The sequence below is a fragment of the Symphodus melops genome (assembly GCF_947650265.1).
Source record: "Symphodus melops genome assembly, chromosome: 3".
NCBI classification, from domain to species: Eukaryota; Metazoa; Chordata; class Actinopteri; order Labriformes; family Labridae; genus Symphodus; species Symphodus melops.
This window is the reverse complement of record NC_136693.1, coordinates 27,814,723-27,838,495: the sequence shown is the minus strand read 5'-3', so window position 1 is coordinate 27,838,495 and position 23,773 is coordinate 27,814,723. Positions and strand designations below refer to the sequence as shown.

The window sequence follows — 23,773 nt, the reverse complement described above, 5'->3', positions numbered from 1 at the left end:
CTCCACACAAATCCCCCCCCCCCCCCCCCCCCCCCCCCTTACAGCCGTCACTATCTTTGAGCTACCAGGACACAGACATGACACTGCTGGGTCTCCCGCTGCTCCACACCATTATACACTGCTCCTCTTTCGCTTTGAGCTGTTTTTGTTCTCTCATGTGCGGAAAATGGTAAACAAGAGAGGATAATTCAACAGTGAGGTGGAATGAAGCCTGGGAGAAGAGAAACACATTTCAGAGGTCTGGTCAAATGCTTCTGAGGAGGAAAGCCTCACAAATTCCTCATGACTGTTTATGGAGGCAGCGGCTTTAAAAATGCTCTGAGCTATTGTTGATGTGTAAAATTATAAACGAGAGCTTCAGTGGCGAGGAGGAAAGAAGTCTGGGGGGAGTGAAGTTTGATTGCATTTGTATCTTTAATGCACAAACCCTGAGTTTCCTGTCCCTATGTGGAGGCATCATGTCTGTGCAGGGCTGGAGGAGGACGATGGAGGTGCACTGCTGTGGTTGCAGTATGGATGCCAGCATTTTGATTTTTTTCTCTAAACAGCACAGCAGGCTATGAAACGCATCAGCTGTCTGGAACACAGTCCAGCGGACACTTAACCCTGACACTACGTAGAGGCGTGTACAGGGCATTAGAGGAGATGTTCACTCATTCACTTGTTTATCTCTCCAGACAAAGAGTCAACGTTTACACCTTTCCAAAAAGGTTTAAATTCCCCCTGGTGTAAAGTGAAGCGCTTAAAGAACTCGTTTGTTTGGTGTCCCTGTATGCGTTTTTTATTTCTTTACCTTTGTTATTTCATCTCTCATGCTGTGTTTTTGCTATATGGGTAATGTACAATATATACAGTATGGTCTGTGCCTTTTTGTTTATATGTGCGTGTGGTTTTTCTATTGTTTCTATTTTATGATTTGAGCGCTAAATGTTTGGCAGCACTTTGAGTCCAAATTTCTCTCAGGGGACAAATAAAGTGTATTGCATCGTATCGCACATATTTCCGAGAGCAGGTGGAAGAAAAAGTCTTACATAAACACTGAAGACATTTTGGAGATTTTCTATCCTTGGTTAAGGAATGCACTTAGTGCACCGGGAGCTCTCTTCTTAATAACTCTCTTGTATTAAAGCTATCATCCAAAGTGCACTCCTAACAGCTTCCACATCAAAGCAGTCTTTCTTGTTTCATTGATAAAATGATAGAAAACAAATACCTGAAGGGAAAAAAACAGCTTGGAGCGTTACTCTTACTCGGGAGAAAGTAAGCATCTTTCTTTCTCTTCCCTTTTCTCTCAGTGAATCACATAAAAGTCCGCTTACTCACTGACGCTCATCTGTTCCAACACGACACATCAACACTCTGACTTCTGTCTTGACACAGCTCAGGACGCTGTAGTCATGGCTTATGTTGTTGCACTCTGTCCACTCCTGTTATTTCTCACCCACGTTGTTTTGCACTGTCCTTGTCCTTCAGCTTGAACTAGTGAGGACATGAAGAATAAATACGACGGGAGAGATTTGTTGTAAGTTTGCATAAAAAAGTCTGGTAACTAAAAATAACCAGTTCATTGAACTTAAGAGCCTGGCAGCCGTGCTCTTTCTGTATCTCTATACATAGGGGTACATTAGGATTATGTTCTTATCAAGTGTCTCTTTGTTCTCCTCTGCAGGCAATGGCTCAGTTAACACACCAGAGAGCCATTATTCAGGGCTTTTAGCGAGCGTTTTGGAAGGTGACAGAGGACAAATGCCTTTCATCGTCATATCACAGATCATATATCTGCTAGCTCAAACCTTATTGGCTCCAAACGGACAAACTGCAGCCAAACTTGATTTGTAGGCCTCATGATGTAAATTTAAAAATGAAGGTGTTGCAATGAACAAAGAATATGGACACAGCTCTGCCTATAGCAGAAAACCTCTTCCAGGATAGAGGAATATAGTTTGATGTTAACATATTCAACACTACAGAAGTGCTGTATGATGTTTAGGATGTTAAAAAGAACAAAACTGCACCCACAAATATGGTAACAAAATAATTATATATACACAGAAACAATCTATAAATGTGCAATCAAATGGGCGAAAGAGTAAAAAAAGTGTGCACATCTCTGTCCCACTCTGTAAGGTCTCTCTGCCAGTATTGTCTTCATATTTCTAATCACTGTCTCTCTCAAAAATCACACGAAAACAGGCTTATCAGTAAAACTCATTCTTTCAGTCCTGTCCTCTAACTGCCCCCAATTATTGTCTCTCTGAGCTCCAGTAAGTTGCTGATTTTGATGCAAACAAAACTGAAAGATCAACTGGCAAATACTCTCAAAAACTGTGCTAAACGCATACGTACTTCAAGATCCCCAGAAGTCACATTCACACCACAGCCGAGAGTCAAGTACAGCATAAATGATGAACATGTTTACAGCCTGATTCAGACAATATTGGTGTGATCAGTTTGCGTCCTCGTGAGCACAAACCTGTTTGGATTTTATGAACGACACGTGTTGTTCATTGTTAGGCGTGTCGCTGATATGATTGACAGGTTGACGGTTTGTCAGGAGGCTCCAGCTCTCCGCCTGTCGTTAGGTTGACTTAAAGTCAGGATTTCCAGCATGGCGGCTGCTGCAGATGATCCTGCAGAGCCTCCTGCAGGAACAGACGGTGACATCACTCAGGCTCCGTCCATTAAGATTTACTGTCTATATTTAGTGAGACTATGAAACATTAATGGGAATTGTATTTGTTCAAGGTTAGCACATAAACAATGAAACGATTCAGGAGCATGTCAGCTACAAGGGCTGTAAAATAAACCATCACATCTCAACTATTATATAAGCAGAGTTAGAAAAGTACAAGGAATAAATATGGTGTTAAAGCATGAATGACCTTTAGAGTCGGTCAAAAGCATTGTTTTCATTTTACTCCTATTCTCTCTCTGACAGAAACAGGCCCGCACTAATCCTCTACACTCGATACTGAAACGTCCAAAGAACAAAGAAAACCCTGAAGATGCTGATAAATAAATCTGAGCGTAAAACTCTCCAGGCAGTTTGAAATATCATTTCTAGCGCTGAACACACTAAATAAATTTAGCATGTTTTTGTAGCTTTGATGAAAGCTTTGAAGAAGCACAGACTTTTTGGGGATTCTAAAGGCTGGTTGGCTCAATCAGTGCAAACACTGGATAGACAGCAGCACATTAGCTTCATATGCAGAGAAGTCAAACACACTGTGCTGCTTCACTCTTGGACAGGATAGAGGTTAGATTAGATTTACCCTTTTACTTAACATGTAAAGAAAAAATACACTGAGAAAAAACCCACCAAGTTACAGAATCCTTCACACAATTCAGTAGTTATAAGTAGAGATGGTTAACAGTGATCCTATTCCATGTGTGGAGGATATAGTTCTTCAAGCGGGCGGCCCGGGTTGGAGTCCAGCCTCTTTTCCATCATCCACTTTCTCTCCCTGGTTTTCTACTCATTCAACTGTCCGATTCAATACAGGCAAAAAGCATTAAAAAAAAAACATTTAACCTCTTTATATAAGTGGTTGTACCTCTGGCCATCGTGTTGGCTCAAATCTTTAAGCTCCAGTAAACATATAGATTGTTATAAAATCTCTGTAAGAGTCTAAAACAGCAGCACAACAAATCAAATATCTGCTGGAAAATGAAGTCACCATTAGAGCACCAGGGTCCTGCTTCCATTTTCTGTTTCTTTGTTATTTGTTGCCAAAAACAGTTTGTTTGCATCGTTCACATCCTGTCACGATGATTTTCTAAATAAAACCTTGTTATAATACAAGGAGACCACTCGTCGCTCACCACTCGTAATGCAGGTTCTTCTGATCGAGAATAATGTCTGATAAAAAGTTGAAAATGGCACTGGCGTTGTCAGCCCTTGGTCTTTTATTAGTGGAATAAGCACAGAAGAGGCACTTCCCTTTTTCTTCTCGTGTACTTGCTCTCCTGTTTCCCTGAGCCAATCAGAGAGATCCCTACTGCGCTGGAGACGGCCAACGCCGATTGAACATGTGGAATCGGCTGAAAAAAAGGCAGACAGGGAGCAAAGGGTAGCGACAGAGCCACACGCCGCAAGAACTTGGGCGACGCTCAATCGCTGACGGTCCAACTACAGGGACAAGGACCGATGGTGTTCTCGGTGTTTCAGGGCTGTTACAGGTCCTTGGGGATATATCCACCATTCACAACTCTGTGATCTTTTTCTTATCTGGACAAGAAGGAAGAAGTAGAAAATATTGGTCTAATTAAATCTGCATGCTTGTTGACTGTAGACCTGAGTATCACTTTAGCTGTAGAGCAACGTGCCACAGTATTATTAAGCTTTCCCAAACAACTTTAAAGATCTACGCCGAGGTACGAAGTTACTGCCCCACATCCACATTGACTTATGCTAATTGGATATGTTGAGAGAAATCTGGTGAGTTTCATCACAAGATAACACATGAAAAGCACAGATCATTACAGATTCATGGTATATAAAACTGAAAGAATATTTTTAGGGTGAAATATTCCTTTGATTCATGGAGCGATCAGATGAAACTCGCTCACAGACAGACGCGATGACTGGGAGTCAGACAGCTCAGTCAGGCACTGCAGGCAATCACAGTCCCATTAAAACCACCAAAAGTAAGCCCTATTTGACTTCAGCACCTTACCTAGAGGCAACACCATCCTGTCAGCTGTCAAGGCTGAAAGCAGAGAGTGTGTGCCGGAGGTAGAGATAAAAGCAAAAGTAAATACACGCACTGGCTTGGCATGGGAGCATCATACAAATGAAACCTAAGGATAACGTTTGTGTTTGGTGTTTTCATGTCAAATGTTATATTCTTTTGGTCGTACAAATACAGTGCAGCATGAAAAATATGATTAATATTTGAGCTATAGGTGAGGACGTTTAGTAAATCTTAAGATATGCCTGATAAATGGCCTTGTCCTGCTTTAACCTCACACAAAATACATCAAACTGAGGCCCGTGGACATCTCCTGAGCCGTGCACATGAGCTCAGGCAGTGGAGGAGTTTAGCTGCATGCTGGGGCTGTGATGGGTCGGGGGATTACAAAGCCGTTTGACGTGGCAGACTGTGAGAGAGGACAGGTAGTGATCAAAGAAGGGCATCAGATAGTGACGTGGCCGCTGATAGGACTGCATACGTCTCGCTTGAGTTATGTATCTGCTCTGATTCATTTCAGCACATTCATTGATTGAATAAAGGGGGCGCTTTTTTTTCTCACAGACAGGCAGAATAACAAACAGGCTCGGCAGCTCCCTGTGGAGTTTTTTTTATACCCCTGCTAACAACATGAATCTGTTTTTGTGGATGTAAAGGTCCCCCAAGGATACAACTTGGTGACTCAATACACAGTTATGCCAATAGTTTCACATTAGTCGACTGATCTACAGGTGCGGGCACCTCAGGAAGATGTGCTGCAATGCACCAGCAAAGAAAGGTAAGGTGATGAAAGCAACCTCGTAAATAAACCCCCCCAAAAAACTGTAAAGAGTTCAGCTTTGAAAATGTTTTGGAAAAAGGAATCCAGTAAAATTCTTAAATATCAGGGATATTATATCATCACATTTGTGTGAGTCACCACGGATGTAAAGCTTCGTTTCATGTCATCGAAAACAACATCATTGAAATGTGGAGGATCTTCGAGTTTTTCAAAAAGATTGAAATGACTTTGTTTCACTGTCTGCAATTAGGTTTTATTATTGTTTGATCTATACAACCAGGGGAAGCTAATGATGGCAGTCGCTTTCTATTCTGCAGCATCTGTCTAAATATTGAGTCATGATAGATGAGTGTATGCTGAACAGAAATAATGAAAGTGTAGAAATATAGGCGCAGTGGTTCATGACTTTTCTTCTTATGTTTGGATTCAATATGTTCTTCAGGGAGATGCTAATAGCTAGTGAAAAGTACATAAAAATACTAGATTTTTTTTTAATTTAGATTTTTTTCCATCGACTTTAACTTTTGAAGGATCTGTTCTAAGCCATTGTGTGTGTGTTGTTCTTCTGGATGGCAGGCACTGTTTTTCACAGGATTTCCTTTTTCTATACATGCTCTCTTTGTTTGTTTTTGGGTCTAGACTCTTGTGTTTCTTTGTGTCCGTCACACACATAATGGCAATCACTACAAATCCACTTGCGACCTGATTGATTTCATCCAGACAACAGAGTCCTTCAGTGTAGGAAATCATTAAGAGGGGGCAGAAATGAATTGGATAAAAAGCTATAAAAGGTTAACCTTCGAGCAAGCCTCACATAGTACAGCACTACAATAAAACCATCACTCAAATTTCACAAAAGTATTTCTCTGTCCCTCCAGAATGACCTCTGCAGTCGGTTAAAGACAGGCCAATACATCACAGGGACAGGTAAAGTAGCTGCTGCTTGCTCACCTGTGACAGACAGCGGTGGAAAACCAGACCTAACATAAGAATTGTTATCACTGCTGGAAAAGGCTTTGCTGCAGATGTTTTAATTGGGCCATCAGAGAGACTAAAGAGGTAGTCAAAGCTCATCCTGCCAAGTGACCGACTTACATGTCCCCTTTTCTCCTGCTGCACAATGCCCACGATGTCACGTCTTAATATTGCCATAGCAACACCCTTAAATGTACATGATGGGACCTTTTCAAAATGTGCACATGACAAAGTAATAATAAGATGTACAACCTGCAGGTGCTACTTATAGGAATAGAAACCCCACCTTTTTGATACATTTCAGTTAGTTCTGTTGGAAATGACCTGTTGCCCTTCCATTACATTCCTATGTGACTGCTTTTGTTGAGCATGGAGAACAACGAAAGCATAATAATAACAATACTAATAATGAATAACGACGAGTCATTATTCAGTGAGCTGTTATTGTGCAAAACATTTTTTTTTGTACAACTTTGGTGAAAGCTCAATTGTCAAAGAAGATCATTTAAATGCAGACACATCAAATTGTTAAAACACAATTATACTAATCAGCCCCATTTACTTTAAGTTTGCATGTTTTATATCAACACCTGACTTCTTGACTACTTGATTGTTGAAATTAACGTTATTTAAAAATAAAGACAGGGTGAATAAAATGACTGATTGTGTCGCAGCGATACATAAATCACGCCTCACATGTCAAACTAAATTACACCAGCGGTAAATGAACAGCATACGAAATACGACGACAAGCCTAAAGTGACACAGCAAAGACATATTGCAGCAGTTGTTCAATTACTTTCTGCAATAATTAATAAAGGAAAACATTCTTACGTTTGACCTAGATCAAACATGCAGGATGGGGAGCAGCTCATTTCATCCCATTTGCATGGTTATGATTCTTATCATACATGTTCAGGGGCGAATTTTCTTTTTTCAGTGTTTCAAAGGAAAAAGCTAAATCGTGGTGAACAAAATATAACGAATGATAATTATTCTGCAAACTCCTCCAATAATGAGCTCCTGAGCAGTCATAACTTTACAAAAAGATACTGAACCTGTGACTGTTTGCTGGCTTCAGTGCCGCAGAGGTTAGCCAAGGCAAGAGGAGGATGGAGAGAAGGGGAGGACAATGACGGATAACAAGGTGGGATAAGCCTGTTAAGCCTGTAGGATCCCCTCTGAAATCCACACTCGAGTCAAGCACAAGAATGTCAAAATGTATGCAATGCAATCACAACGGCGTCAGTGCAAGCAGCAGGACACAAGAGGAGGTGCTCATGTTTCACCTGAGATGGTGTTTAGAGCTGAGTTTCTGGATATAATCTGAAATAGATTTGAATAATCACTGTGTCAATAACAAGTGATGCTATTTGTTAAATGACCTTGGAATAACGTTCATAATCGACAACACAAAGCTAAAACGACCATATTTGTGCCGTTCACTGCTGACTGGAAAAAGACCAAAGACTGTAAATATTAATGGACGAAGTCTGAGTGACGTCATCCATCGTCTCTCATCGGCAGCAGCCGTCATGCTGGAAATCCTGTCTGAGCCTAGCTTTCAGTCAACCTGACGACAGGCTGAGAGCTGGAGCTGAGGCGGGTTCTAAGCCTGCTGACACACCTTTACAGTACATCGTGCCCACCTGTCAATCATGTCAGCCATGTTCCTAACGAGATAACACAAATCAAAACAGCCGTTTTAAAATAATTGATACCACGAGAGTGTGCCAGTGAGGAAAACAACTATTAGACATACAGTATTTTGTTTTATGTACCAGGCGGTAAAAAAGTTAATCTATCCTATTAAAACTGATTTTTTTGATCCAGTCATGTGTCTTCCAGTCTTCCTGGAGATAGCCTCAAGCAGACACTCAACAAACTGCACTGTATTTGCAAGTCTGCATTGATTCATATTTCAAGACCGTAGGTTGCTAAGACAAATGATTTAGAAATAATTCTCTGATACAATTTCACACTTTTAACATCATAACCCCTTAATGATTCATCAAGAGAACATCAGGCAGATCATGAAGAAACATAAAGCTAAAGATTAAAGCAGTTAGTCAACATAACTTGAACACATTGGCCTATCACTATACTGTATAATATCAGGGTGTTATTGTGTAATGTAATGTGCTGATCTCTCACCTAACATGGAGAGACATCCATTCGTAGTTGGTCCAGTACATGGCATGCTAATTCCATAGTTTTCCATACTCACAGCACTGTCTGCAGTACAGGTAGCAGATTAACCTGGTTGATAGAAAGGCAATCCAAACCACAATTGTTCGACATGTGTTACAAAGATTGCAAATGAAAGGCTTTAGAGTACCTTTGCATCAACATTTCATCATAATCTGGTTTCTAATCCATTAAGAAAAGTTGCATTTTCATTCCAACTCCAATAATCTCGCTACCCGCCGTCATAAAGTTTAATGTAGTGAGTCCTTTGGCTCTAAAATTAATAACCTGCTGCTCCAGCTCTCACTTCTCCGAAAGCGCATGGAGCCCACACACTGGGAGCCACTATTCAATAAAATGACCACTGATTATGTTCTGCAAGTGTTGGCGAGAAATATTAAAAAAGCTTATAACTTGTTCATGCAGTTCAACACAATCTGCTGTCTTCACTGTTTCTCTGCAGGAGGAAGAGTCAGGCTGATCGCTCCCCTGGAAAACATTAAACATCACACCACCTCTCTTAAGGGCACGCACAGAAGAAGAAGAAGAACACAGGAAGTCGTACACATGCACACATGCAGGTGATAGTAAAAACAAGTCATGACTACTTTATGTCGTTTACTGAATACAAGGTCAAACAGGTTTGAGCCTCAACACTGTTCATGCTTCACCTCACAGCCATCGCACATCGTAGGTTGGCACTGCACAGTGCACACAGTCAAAACAAACACGGAGATCAGCACCTCCTGCAGCAGGCAGCGAGATGGATGAGCTCTCAAACAAAGGCCTCGCTACATCCTCAGTTCAACACGACACTGCGGGGCAACAAAGCTGTGACACACTGCAGCTCCTGTCATCGGTATGGCAGTGAAAGATGCTGCATTCATGTCTTTAATGAGCGTGTTTGTTTGGAAGATATCAGCACCAGGGCAAAGATAGCTTTAGATAGACAGTCACTCACATCGCACAGATTCTTTACTTCTTACGTTTCCTATCAAGCTGCAGTGTTTAAGATTATTGGTTTCATGGGCTCATATTTTTAACTATTCTCGAGGGTTGCAATAAAAATGAAGGCTGCACAATAAGGAACAAATCAACATTTCCTGCCACAATTTTAAACCTCAGTAAAAAGAGTCTAAAGATAAGATGAGATGTGTTGGGCCTTCAATGTGATGCAGGTCTGTGAAGTGCTTCACCTTATTAAAGATGCAGTAAATTGGAATCTGTAAACGGCCATGTTGAACATTAGAATACAATTTAAATGACTTGTGAGCTTTAGCATCTGACTGTGGTGAAAAATAAAAATAATTATAAACCGTTACCTTCAGGATTAATAAAGTTCTGATTATCTAACGTCTTATCTTACGTTAAAACAACTTGTGATTCGACATCTGCAGCAGCTGCAGTGGCATTCGAGGTAACGATGAACATTTGAAGCTCCTCTGCTTCCAGCTGCTGATTGTGAATATCTGAGACAGGCAGTGAACTGAAGGAGGCCAGACTGACCGAGGGTTTGCTTTATTTTGCTGAAGTAGTAAAGATGATGTAGTCGATGGTTTGAAACAGGAGTATAATGCATTTTGGATCTTTTATGATTTGGTTTTCTTTGATCGGCATAAACTGATTAAAATCTTCCAGGATTCTCTTTTTTTCTGTCTCATCTTCAACACAAGTCTATAATGTTTACTCCTTCTCAAGAGTTAACAGCTATGACAACCTTTCCAGACTCGAGCTGTCCTGACTTTAGTCCTTTTAGGGGTTCTTGCATTTCAAATTGGAAGAGCTTTTGGAGAATCTGACATGCGTCTGGACAGATGAGGTCAAAGGCTACAGAAGATTTAAGAAGTTCAACACACACGTCAAAACACAAGCTCTGATCACTTTACAATCTAAGCGGTCCACACACCTGCAGTCTCAACAACACTTTCACATCTTGTCTACAGCGTCAACCTGCTTCACTGGAAAAGCATTAAACCTACAGCTGTACTCTGTTTTGTTCACACGTGCTCACTATCAGCATTAAATGACCAAAGAAACCAAATACACCGTACAAAGCCGAAGGTCAATGTTGCAAACAGACAATTCACCAAAAAGAGCTTCATGTCCTCTGAGGTTTGTTTTACTACCATTTAAGTTCTTCACTAAATAGTCCGCTCTCCTCTTCTTCACTGGTGAAAGCGTCTTCATTTACTCTATGAGGGTTCATATAAAGAAGCAGGTAAAAAAAAAAGAACAACCTACAAGAAGACTTTCTCTGAGTGATTCTCTGAGTCAACTCTTGGACAGAGACTCAAAGTTCACCAGTATAATATATTCAATATATAATTCAGAACAAGCTCTCCCAGACTATTATGGGAAATGTTACGAGCAGAGTGGGGAGAACATTTTTAAAAGTAATAGAAACGTGTCCTCTTGTATGCATGGGGCTCGTTACACTGACATCGTTCAGGACTTGGAAGGAAAATGATGCAAACTGTTCGAAGTATCAAAGTTCACTCGAGGCCATCTGCTATCGTTCAATTAGGACTTTTTTTTGGCCCAAAAAATGTATAATTAAATACAAACCCTTACTTGTGCCCTTTTAGATTTTCAATCAAGATTTAATATCCTCTCACAGTCGTGGCTCAATGTGCTGCTGCAGATTTGATCTGCATTAGTTTTAGGACGGTCAGACAGATACTTTTAAGAGGATTTACGTCCCCACAGGACCCACCAGGAAGTGGAAGTAGCCTATTATGAAACAGGACACATCAGTACACATAAAGTTGATGTGCCACCTTTTTCTCACAGGCCTCTGCAGGTCCATAGAAATGGGAGGAATAAAAAGGCTTAAAGGTCTTTGAGGAACATGGGCAAATAAAAATTTGATTTTGTGGTGTTTGTTTTTTGTTACAACATGTGCTGCCTCTTAATTTTAGTCCTTGTTTGTTTGCAGTTTAGTTATGTCCATATTTTATCAATTTCATTCAGAAACACGTATGCCTCGTTCTCCTTTTCTCTGAAAAAGCTTTCAAATGTGCGAGGGAAAATCTAAAAGCTAAAGTTTTTCTCCTCTTGTTTGAATCCACCTCTTCAACTCTAAAGTGTGTCTGTCTCTTCCCATCGACCTAAAGCTGAACGGGTTTTTTGTCCTTCTTCCTTTTGAATATGATCTCCTGCCAGTCTTCTCATTTGCACTTCCCATCATGACTGCGTTCTGCACGCACAGCTTAATCCGTGACTCAAGATGACGTCCGCTGTCAAGGAGAGGCCGGTCTCCTCGATGACAATGTCATTACCGAGATGTACGTATATATCATGAGGTACCATGATCTAATCCTGTGGACACACGTTTGACCTTCACGTCCTCCACAGAAACACACACACTCTGAACTACAGATCTCTGACTGGAGCAGTAAAAAGATTTTTGGTTGGGTTGGTCGATAAAAAAAAAAAACAGAGGCATTCATTGCTGTAATTGAATAGCTAAGCTCTAAGCCTCCTGTGCAATAAATCAGTACAAAAATAAATAAAGATCAGACACAGCAGCTTCATAATTTCAGAACCCTCATGTTGCTGCAGCAGGTTACAAAGTGCTGAGAGAGGCGAGATGTGACACCCGACCCACACGCACAGACGGGACAGTCGCTGAGGAGACACTGTAATGAGAAGCATGAAATGAACTCTGGAGCTTATACAGACATGTGCTATAGTTGTATATGAGCTGTGGGGTCTTTAAAGGTGTGAGTGAGTTTGTGTGTTCATACAGTAAAGGGTTAATTCTCCCGACGCAGCTGATACACACACGAGGATTATCTGAGAAATAATGGATGAGTCTGTTGGGAACAGCGTCTCATTTCAAGACTTTGGAGGGGACTTGAGATCAAGGTTAGGGCATAAATCAAGCAAAAGCTACACGCTACAGAGCCATGAGTGTCTATGAAAGAGATTGAATCTTAATGTATGGTGTGTGTACGTGTAGGTGTGTGTGTGCGTGAGTGTGTGTGTGTGTGGAAGGGGTCATTTCTGACTTTTAGAAAGGGGCACTGTACATGATGAAAATGCATCCTTACATTCAGTCATCAGCTTTGTTACCCTATGTTAGCTTGTGATTCAGTGATTTAAATTACCTCCAACTGCGATTAGAGTAAAAGCACGCAGACCGGCTTCTTAATTCTGTCAGAAGAACATTTTTTGAAAGCCCTAAGACAGCTTGATTACTGATTAATAAGATAGGCTTCCAAAACTGTTGAACATTTCCTTTAATGCTCTCTGAGCGCAGCTTAGCCCTCCCTGCTCCTCTTGATGCTTCACTGACGCTGTCATCGCTGCCTCCCCTCTCAACCTGCTCCACCAAACGCCAAGAAACGAGAGAGCGAGAGAGTCCCTGGATCTGTGATGTCACCCAGATTTAAAATCAAAGGCTTCAGCACAGACTGCGAGTGGGGCCGCTGATGTCTTCGAGCCGTACTACACCAAAAACAACCTGTCTCCGTCTCGGGCTGCATGGGGGTCACTACGTGTGCTGAATCAGCTGTGAGGCTGAATTCTTGATGACGTCATTGAATCTATTTAAATGATTTTTTCGAAAGGATGAAATAGTACATTCATCATGATATGTCTCTAATATAATAGACAATGGTTTATCCCAGCCTCGCCCCAATTTCTATGCAATCCAATTAGAGCATAGAAAAGAAGGTCATACTCACATTTACATGACAACGTGTAAACGCTTTGATTGTCGTGGACGGGAACAATTCTCAGAGTGATAAAAAGAGGTCAGATCAACAATATGCCATTCATCCAGCACTTCCTGTCCTGACTCAGGTGATTACATGTAGTGTGAGAGAGTTTCAAGCACAAAAAGCAAAGAACGATCCACTAATCTCACAGCTCTACTGAACTGTTCAGCTTTTTACAACTACAGACAATTGTCCTTTTTTTAAGCCGACGGACAAATCCCTGTAAAAGGAAGAAGTAGATTAGCAGCGTGTCATTTTCTAACTTGCATGTTTCACTGAAATGTGCACAAAGGTTGACGTTTTTTAAGGGTCTTTGCAGAGGTCTAATCAGGAGATTATAAACAGCCTGTCAAAAATAAAGCCATCTAATTATCTTCAGATTAAATGTACAACAACGACATCTATTTATGTAAACAATGTCTGCAGCCGAGTGTGTTTTCTGTCCCATGAATCCACTAAACCTACAGCAACAACAACAGTGCAACAAATGACTGGAAACCAAATTCTAACAACAACTCCTACATAATCATAAACACACACACACACACACACACACACACACACATTAAACTGTCTGTCTCCTGAAAGATGTTAAGTTTCGATGATACTCCTACTGCAACAACCAAAACAGCAACAAACCTCCTCCAATGACCTTTCACACAGCAACACAAACACCATACGTAAACGAATATTTAAAAACTTCTTCTCAATTCTCTTGACTCCCTCTCAAGGTCAACGAAAGGAAATTCTGTTATCTTCTGTTTTTCTGATTCTTTGATGATTGTTTTGTTATTGTTTTGTCTTTGTTGGTTAAACCTGTTTATGTCCCGCCGACGTCTGTGTTTTAAACCTTTACTGTCCTACGCTAAGTTGGATTTATGCTTTGTTTTGTTCTGTGTAGCACTTGTAGTTTTCACACTTTTGCACAATAAAGTAAAGTATATAACGGAGTGCAACATTAACGACTATTAGTTTTTTATTTCATATTTGATTTATATGTGACACATGCAGAAGCAAATATGAAAAGAATGCGAACCCAAACAGAACCCGAACATCATCACAATTTAAGCAACATAATAACTTGTTGGTATTTAAAAAAACAGTTTTTAAAATCCACTGTCAGGGGGTTTAAAATTGTAGTTTTACCACGGCAGAGCGACGTCGTTCCCTAAGTCTTTTATGAATTCTCTTAACATCTTTGCTTAACCTCATGATGTTTTCCCCGGGGTTAAGATAAAGAGGACAGTGAAAGGAGCTCGGAGGAGCGATCCAAGTCCACCCAATGTGTTAGTGCAGTTTGTCTGTCTGCCCCCTAGTGGCCAAAAGTAACTAAATACAGGTTAACGTTCACTTTAAAGGTGCACTATGTAGTGAACAGGAAAGTTAGAGAAGTAAAACAATTCTATACTATCTTTTCTGAAATATATACACAAACTTTATAAGAAGGAAAGAATGGTCCTTGAACACAGTTCAAGTTACAGTTTCACTGTTGCGGACCCTCATCACAACTTCTCATCTTCAAACTGTGTTACAGGGAGCACATTTTTCTCTGAGGACAGTTTGTGTCGAGTTATGAACATGAACCACAGCATCCGTCGTTTCTCTACCAAAACTCCAGAGCGCACCTTTAAAGTGCTGCATCGATTGTATTGCAGAAACAAAAAAGATCAATGAGATTTACTGGGTAGCTTGTGTTTCTTGCTTGCTGGATTGTGTGAGTTAGTGTATACTCTGCTAGTTGCTCAGTATGTAACATTTTGACGGGCTCAGTGTAATTAATGTGTTTGTAGGTCTCAGTGATCTCACAGTCGCCCCTCCAGCGGTTCAAAGGGATTAGCTGAAATGCCACAGTCCACAGAGAAATCTGTGTAAAAAAACAAAAAGCCAAGCCTACAGCTACACTTGGCATTACACTTCAGCATTTTAATGTGTTTTATAAAAGTAGACAAAAGCTGAATATGATACAGTGACAGTGACGCCATTAAATGTGACTGATGACCCTGTCTGTGAAGAGCGAATCTCCCTCCCTCTTTTTCCTCTTGTCTCGCTCATTTATGCACATCACAGAACTTAATCCTGGCCTGATCCGGCCTCATTCACTTCAGCTAAAAGTCGTCTTAAATTTTTAACTTCCCTATCTTTCACTGTTGCATGAAATCCCTCAGAGTTAAGGAGAAAGACTTGACTTGTTCAAACATGACAACCACAGTCAAGGCAGCATAGAGAGCAATACATCTGCATTATGTGATCATTTAACAGACTGCCTGTTGGTACACAAAAAAGGTGCCTACATGAGCTTAGCCACACTGCTGCAGTCACACAAACATCGTCCCACCATCATTATTGCTTGTTGAGACTCCGCCCTGAAATGAAAACATTTCAATCTTCTTTGCAGACAAAAAGGAAACAGCAACAATTCTTTTGCATGTTTTGCTCTTCTCTTTGTCTTTAGCAGCACCATTGTAGCCGGCAGGTCAAAAAAACACGAATGCAAACTATACCAAACAAGTCTCATTTTGACTTTAATTTTTTAATATCTGATGTTTTGATCAACACAAATATAAGTGACGTTTAGCTGTAATTCACAATGTTCTGTCTATTTGTTGTTCTTTACATTTTACGCAACTCTGGAGGTGGTCATGCCTCTCTGATTTAATTCATTCAAGGGTAGATGATAGTTAGCTTTAGCTTCATTTCAATGCATGTGATGTCATGGCAACTAAACCCAGACTTCCACCCAAAGGCATGCATTATGCAGAAAGCATTACCTTTTTACATGAAATGATATCTTATTTCTTAAATCCAAACTTTGGTAACGTGTTATGCTTCTCCATAAAAATGAAATTGCAATTGATTGTGCAGCCAAGTGTTTACTTCGGGACAAATTATCCAAAAAGCTCTCTCCCTCTCCACAACGAACCATTTTAAAATCAGTGTTAAACACTACATCAACCATTTCTTATTCAAATCAGCTTAGAGCCACAGAGCCAAAGGTGCCTTTATGTGAACATATTAAGCTAAATTTGATTCGACTGACAAAATGCAGTCAAGCTGATTAAAGCCGCTCCGGTCACATTCAGGGACTCTATGTTTTCCTCCAGCCTACAAACCTTAAAGCCTGGATAAATAAAAACATCTATTTGGAAAGGCTGGACCTGTAAACACTAAACTATCATTGGAGACTGTGTGTCTTTCCTTGTTGAATTATTGGTGTTTAAGATGAGAAAAGCTAAAGGAATATCTATCAAATCACAGACAAACTTGACAGCATCATGGAGAGAGTAGGGCGTTTTTGTTTTTTCGCCTTCAAGGTACATTGGACTTCTTTTTGTTCGATGTCGTCTTCCCTAAAGACAAAATGTGTCCAAATGACAGACGTTGCCTCCGTGTCGTGGATTGGATGTGTCGTCACGTGACTCCGCCCTGAAAATAATTGAAATAATCAAGATGGGCAAGATTACGTCGGGTAGAGGTTCTGAATGTCGGTTTTGATTCACTGCCATTCCTTAACAAAGCGTGAATACTTAAAATGAGACATTCCTACATAGCCCAGAGATTTGGACCTCATCATGTCTTCTGCTGTGGTCCAGTGTGATGCAGTGTGCTGAGCAGTGGCCTTATGTGGAGCAGTGTGGTGTATTATACAGTGAGACCCAATATATCAGGCAGCCTGCTGTCCTGTCCTCAATCTGGCTGCAGAGCCAAGCCTTTGTCCGCCATAAACCTGCACCAGACAGCCAAAACACAGAACGAGAGAGAGAGCAGAAAGGCATGAAGGTGCAGAGAGCTAGCTTATAAAACACACATACACACTCACACACAATATTCCCTGATTGCAGATACAGGGGATAATGCGAGGCAGATGGTCCAGGATACTAATTAGAAGCCTGTTTGCCTCTGATCATTACGTCTACGTGTTGGAGATGTGCTGCCTGATTTGTGTACAGCGGCGGAGGAGAAAATGCTGCAAACCTTTCCACTTCTGTAAAGACCCGATACAAACAGATGCTCAGAACAAAAACTGATAGTAAAGATAGGTAATCAGCGGTCTAATCCATGAATCGCTTGGTAACGCTCCATTTCGGCCCTCTTAGCATTTTCCTTCCCTGGATTTGAGTTACTGCAAAAGATTAAACAGGATTCACACATTCCCCTTTGTCAAAATATCGGAAAAACATGCAAATAAATAACAGATGGAATAACTATGAGTGGTAGCCGATAGATTTTTTTAATTGGATATCTGTCTGTTCACAAGAATAAATGATGGCATCACTGTTGAAACGAATTGAAGACCACCTAAGAAAATATCTTCAAACTGATCGACTGTAGTCAGAAGAGGATTTATCTCTCTGGGAACAATGGGCGACTACTCTGTAATTCTTGTGTAGCATGTGGTGAGCATGCAACTTCCAGCCAAGACTTTCTCTAACATACGCTGCATTCTTGACGCCTCTCTCGATATGTCCGCAAAACAACTTACACAGACAGAGGCTTTCCTCTGATTTATAAAGCTGAAAAATAATTTTACAACAATTTACACCATCATGATGCAGATTTGTCTAAAGTGAAAATCTGAGCTTTTTAACTTCAAATGTGCTTGTTTGTTGGGCGGAGGTCAGTCGATCATTTCTGATGCATTCCAGGGAGACGAGAACTCGAAACATTGATTGGCTTTTGTGACACAGTGTCAAGCAGATCAGTTGCTCAGGTTAAGAGATATCATTCTTCATGCAGAAGGAAAATGACTAAAACCTAGAAATATCACTTCACTTCCATCGTGTCGGAGTCAATGGGATTTTTTTTACACGTTTTCTGTTAGATGTCTGAAATAAGATCTGTGGTAAACACACACCTCAGAGATTTTCAGGTTTTTGTCCACAACACAAAAAACCTCTAAAGCGACCCACTTGTAAATTTAGAAGCTTTTTCACATCTTAACAAAGGCGGTTGCTAACAACTGGCTCACCAGCTATACATGATGTGACGGTAACATTAAATGTCATCATGCAAAAAACAGAAACTCATCAACTGGTCGTCTCTGAAAAACCATGTTGGACAACAGCTGACACAGCCAGGACCAATGACTCGATCAGGTCATGCGTGTCATAGAAGAGCTAAGAGCGTGAAATAAAAGTTGGAAGCTTAGTGGCGGTGTCGTTGAAGTCTGTTAACCATGTTGAAGTCTCTTAATAAACCTTTAGCATTTTACTTAGCCTGATTGCAGAATGCTTGAAAATGTATGCAGTGAAGCTGAGTTAGTTTTTAAAGATTATCTTGATGAAGTGTCATTTTGGCCACAGAGCTTATTGTCCATTTAACACTGGACCCGGCACGATGCTAACTTCCATCTTTGCCTCCATAAATATGTCATCTATGCAGGACTAGACACTGTCTCCTTTTACCCTTTGCTCTCTTTTTCTTAGAGCGTGCTGAAACACAATATTCTTCAATACAAACTTACCATAAGCAGAAACATAAAGAGCCTGAGCACTGATCCTACATTGTAGGGGAAACTTTCTATTCCAGATTAAAATCCATCTTCACCCCAAACACATGCACGCACGCACACACACACATGCACACAAACACACAGACTGTGCACATTTGAAACCCCTCTGACATTGTTTCCCGTAACATAATTAACAGTTTCACACTAAATCGCTGCATCAAGGTGAAACAAGGTAAACAAACAGAGAATTAATATTAGCTGCATGCTCCTGATAAGTGAGTGTTCACACAGATGGGTTATCAGACCATGGCTGAGTCATAGCTGCTGTTTTTTGAGAGGCTATTCCTGGAAGTTATTTTAATGTTAAACGTCGTGACAGCCATGAGAAGGCTTATCTGGACAGAGAGAAAGGAAAACTGCGAGATACTGAAGACACAAGACAAAAGGAGACAAACCAAAGAGACTGCTGTGATGTGCATGTTCACAGTCATTTTGAGGAGTAAAAAGCTCCAGACTGCATCACAAATAGGAAAGCTCTTTGAATCGTACTGTCATGTCTTCTTTCCATGAATTCCTAAGTGGAAACTGATGACTCGCAGTAGCTCAAGGATAGCATAGGAGGTCCTTGAGGTTAACTCCTGTCAAAACCGAGCCGTCAGCACTCATAAGCAAAGGGGCGGGGGGTTGTAATTGTACGAGTAAACAGAGCTGACGTAAGAGGATAGTCTGTTTGAAAGTGAAAAGACCAAAGATGCCTTTGCTCTGTTGGCTCTGCTGTGTGTCCTCTAGTTGTTGCTGAGCATTGATTTCACCAGCCATGTCTTTAAAAAATAAATAAATAAACCAGACAACAGCTCCAGAGAGTGATTACAAGATAAATCTAACTGCAGCGAAAATATTCGTCGTTGCAGCCACAACACTCAGAATGACTGATCCTTACTGTCCTCTGCACCACACTGACCGATACCGGGGTTAAAGAAGGGGGAAATGGTTATTGAAGGGCAACAAAATTGTTGTTTCCATAGAAACCACATGTTGTACTGAGGCCATACATGGGGACTCGGTGAGTCAGGATATTAGCAGTTCACAGCAGACAAAGATGTTTTTCATTCAGTAAATCTCACAAAAACACAGCAGCAAAGCCTCAGCAGCACTGGATGGATTTCTGAGGACAGTTATCGATATCTGATGTTCAAAAAACATTCAACATTTGTCATTCCTGCAATAAGGTGTCTTCTTATTGGCTGATACACCGATACTATTAAATCTAGAATAAACAAAAATATATTGGTGTGACCAATGAATAGGCATAGCTCATGTGATTTAGCCTCTTTCACAGTAAACATGCGACACCAAATGTTACTTTCAATGCAATTACTTTTTATCACGTTTCACAAAAGAAATCGCTCACACTGGCTCTCCCCTTTACACTGATGCACAATCATAAAGTCACGAAACTGATAGCTGTTATTTTGTCTGCCAAAAAACACATCATGTTGATGTTCACTATGGTGAAAAGGAGCACAAGTGATGATATCGATCCTCTTGGATTTATGGGTCTGCAGCATCTAAAATATTTTAAGTATTTAAGTAAATATAATTTAGATCTGTTTATTTACTCGTATATATAAAACATCTGAATGAACTATTCACAACGATCTACACTCTGATGGCAGAGGCTGCTATGTAAAGTGCCCAGCAGTTTAACTAAACCCATTCACATGCAATGGAAGCAATCAGGGGACACATGGACATAAGGCTGCAGGAGCTGGAGAGCCAAGCACAGACCTGGAGGTTGTCGCTTCTTAAAGGTGAGTTTAACAAGTGCTTGAGTAGAGCATGTTGTAAACCCTCTGTGAGGCAACATCAGCACACATAATGTGTGATATTTGGTATATCTGAGTATACACAGGAAGTTAAGAGTATAGCTTCTTCTTTAGACACCACTGATGGTGATACCTCAGTTTAACCTATCTGGGTATCAAACATATACAACTGCTCTCTCTCTCTTACATTAGAAAATAAGGGGAAAATCTGTCTCTGAACAGGACTCATCTGAGCTCTTTAATATGCAAAGCAATATGAGACAGGGCATTACTGTGGCTCTAAAAACTCCCTGGCTGGCCAGCCTTCAGTAACAGATGGAAGAAACACAGATTTTTTTATGGTGGCATTGACAAAGACATTTATAGTTCAGTCACATCCAGGATGATGTCGGCATCGGCAGTTATACTCAGGAAGTCAGATGTGACGATATTTAGGAAATTCTGGCTTTTATAAACACCTTTTTTTTGTTATTGTGTTGTTGCTAAGGAGGGTACACTGTGTGTGTGTGTGTGTGTGTATGTGTGTGTGTGTGTGTGTGTGTGTGTGTGTGTGTGTGTGTGTGTATTCTTATGCTTAGTGGGTTTTTCAATAATCTGTTCTGTATTTAGGTGAGATTAAAGGAAAAGCATGGCCAGTAAAACAGGTATCATGGAACATTTGGGACGTGGACACAGAATCTGTTGAAAGGTTTTCTTCTTCGGGGTTCTTCAGGTCATGTGACGTGTGGATGTTGTTGCTGTCTTTTGTCTTAAATTCCACATGCTTGCACAAAAAAAAAATCAATGAATCAATAAAACGCAGGTGCTCTCTGCTCACTCAATAACTCAAACACATGACAATAACATTTGACAATAAAAAAAAGAACTATATAAAGGCACTCTATACACTATTGTTAATAGCCAATCACGGTGATAACGACTACAGAATCCACGATTCATTGTTTTATATCTCCACATAAGACTGCACAGCACTGTTTCCCTACAAAGATAAATCACTGGTGTGCACTCTTCAGCCAATATGTCCTGAATGGCTCAGGTGCTCTTGCTTCTGCTGGGCTCATGTGTTTAAGAATGGATGTGCTGACTGTCAGGAGGAGGACGAGGAGAGAGAGGGAGGGAGGAAGGAGAGGGAGGAGGAGACTGCTACTGTAGCAGTGCATCAGCAGAGGTGAGACCACAGCCACTACATCACTGTTTGCACACTGGAGAGAAGTGACAGAGCTACTGTGGGAGACACATACAACACCCTCAAACACCATGTTTTTTTTAAGGGGTCCTATCAAAGGACCTAACAAAGTGAGCAGACAGTGGTGTTGTAAACAGAAGAAAGGTGATGCAGCCAAATCAGTGCACCTGCAGAGGCAGGATAATTGAGCCTTTTTTTCCCCTTCAATATAAAGGGCAGCTATTTTTTGTCCACCTTACCTCAGCTGCCTCTTTGCCGCTAGAGACAGACAAACCCCACAGTGCATGGCTACAGTATGTGTGTCATTAGTGCTGACCCAGATGCTTTGGCTGTCCTGTGACTGCGATGCACTCTCAGAAAAACTCCCGGAGAACAATAATAAGCTCGGTGATGTAAATGCAACCACTATTCAAGTGCACAATGTAGGACAAAGGGGAATTGAGACACAAAGTTGAGGCTGAAATGGCCCATAAGGAGTTAAGATGCATGGGATCTTGGTCTGATCAGAGACAAAAGAGTAGACAGGTTTTGGTCTCAGGTGGACATATTCCTTTGGGGTAAACAGAATGATACATCACATAAAGCATAGCCGGCGCAGACCAGCATCAACACGGTCTGTCCAACAACAGATCATGTCCGTGCGGCCAGTGAGGGCATTCATCCTTATAATAGCCAGCCTGTACAGTTTGGGTATTCCCTGACTGCAATGCAAAATAGCCTGCTGCATGCAAACACCTTGCAGATGCCTTTAATGGAAATATTCAAGTTTTTCCTATCCTAAATAATGACAAAGCAGAGGCACTAAGCCAAGCACAGCTCGGTGCATACAGTCTATGAATCATGCATCCAGCAGCAAGAAATGTGCGGATTACAAAACGCTGCATGTGCGAAACAAAAGATCCATTTCCCCCCCTGTATCTTCCAACTCTGCTCAACGGATATTACAGGCAGTTTGGTCTGGACAAATGCAACACAGTAATATGTTTTCTCTGCGGTGTGCTGCTTACCCTCTGCGGCCACAGCGCACCGGACAACAAGTAAAAGCATTCCCACAGACAGCACACAGTTTCCAAGCATCCCCGCTGCTCCGGTTCGCCACCTGGTCCTCAAACACCTCCCCTCTCCTCCGGCATCCGAGCGCCCACCGGGATCCTCTCCCCCGGCTCCCACTACCGCGGTCGACACTTTGGGGTGACCTGTCCGCCGTCCACTCCTCACACAGGGAGCCATATCCAGTGGATAAGTTGCTGAAGTTTCGGCCGTAAATAATACATTTGATCGATCCTCGTGTGTGAACGGGGGAAACACCGCGGTCCCGCGGTCTCGTCGTGTTGTCCAGGGCTGGAGGGGTGTTTGTGGGTTTGGTGGTATCGTGGGGAGGGGTGGACGCGGTGTTGGAGGGGAAATTAAGAAATGCGCCCTATCGCTCCGCTGCGCTCGGTCCACCCAGCATCATCATCGCGGTGTGGCGCAGGGCGGCGCAGAGCAGAGCGCACTTTGCCAAAGGTTTGACATCATGGTGTGGACGATGAACTGGATCACACAGACCCGCCACAGACGGAGCTACAGGTTCCAGTCAAATTTGAAGGATTTAGAAGCTTGAGATGATCGATCATTTTAAGTAACCCGAGTCAAACGGTGCAAATTAGTCTCTGCTATTAATTGAAAGTCACAGCCAGCGGTCTTTAGGACGACCTCTGCTGGACAAATGAGAGCAGTAGGGCAGTTCTATTGCCAATTCAAGTCTTATTAACCAAAAGGCCTGCGGTTTAATTACTATTACTTATTAAGGGGTGTTTTTAAGGTGTTGTTGTCTGAAATAAGGCCTAACGATACAAGCAAAAACCAATGCTAGCCTTAGAGCAGAAGCAACCTGACTACCTAATTAAGCACACGCTACAAGGTCGGCTGCAGTACCCACTTTATGCCGCAAGATGTCACTACAGACCTAGAAAAA

The 23,773-nt window shown here is 41.4% G+C and overlaps 1 protein-coding gene across 1 annotated transcript in view; it reads right to left on the bottom strand.

The window, feature by feature from the left end:
* Nucleotides 1–23,390, bottom strand: part of LOC306821196 (UPF0606 protein KIAA1549L-like) — a 64,885-nt gene extending 41,495 nt beyond the window's left edge. Inside the window, exon 1 of the mRNA XM_079339472.1 lies at nucleotides 22,824–23,390. Within this exon, the coding sequence (XP_079195598.1) occupies nucleotides 22,824–23,046 (223 nt within the window). The 5' untranslated portion in view covers nucleotides 23,047–23,390. The remainder of the gene's footprint in view (nucleotides 1–22,823) is intronic.
* Between the last annotated feature and the right edge of the window lie 383 nt (nucleotides 23,391–23,773).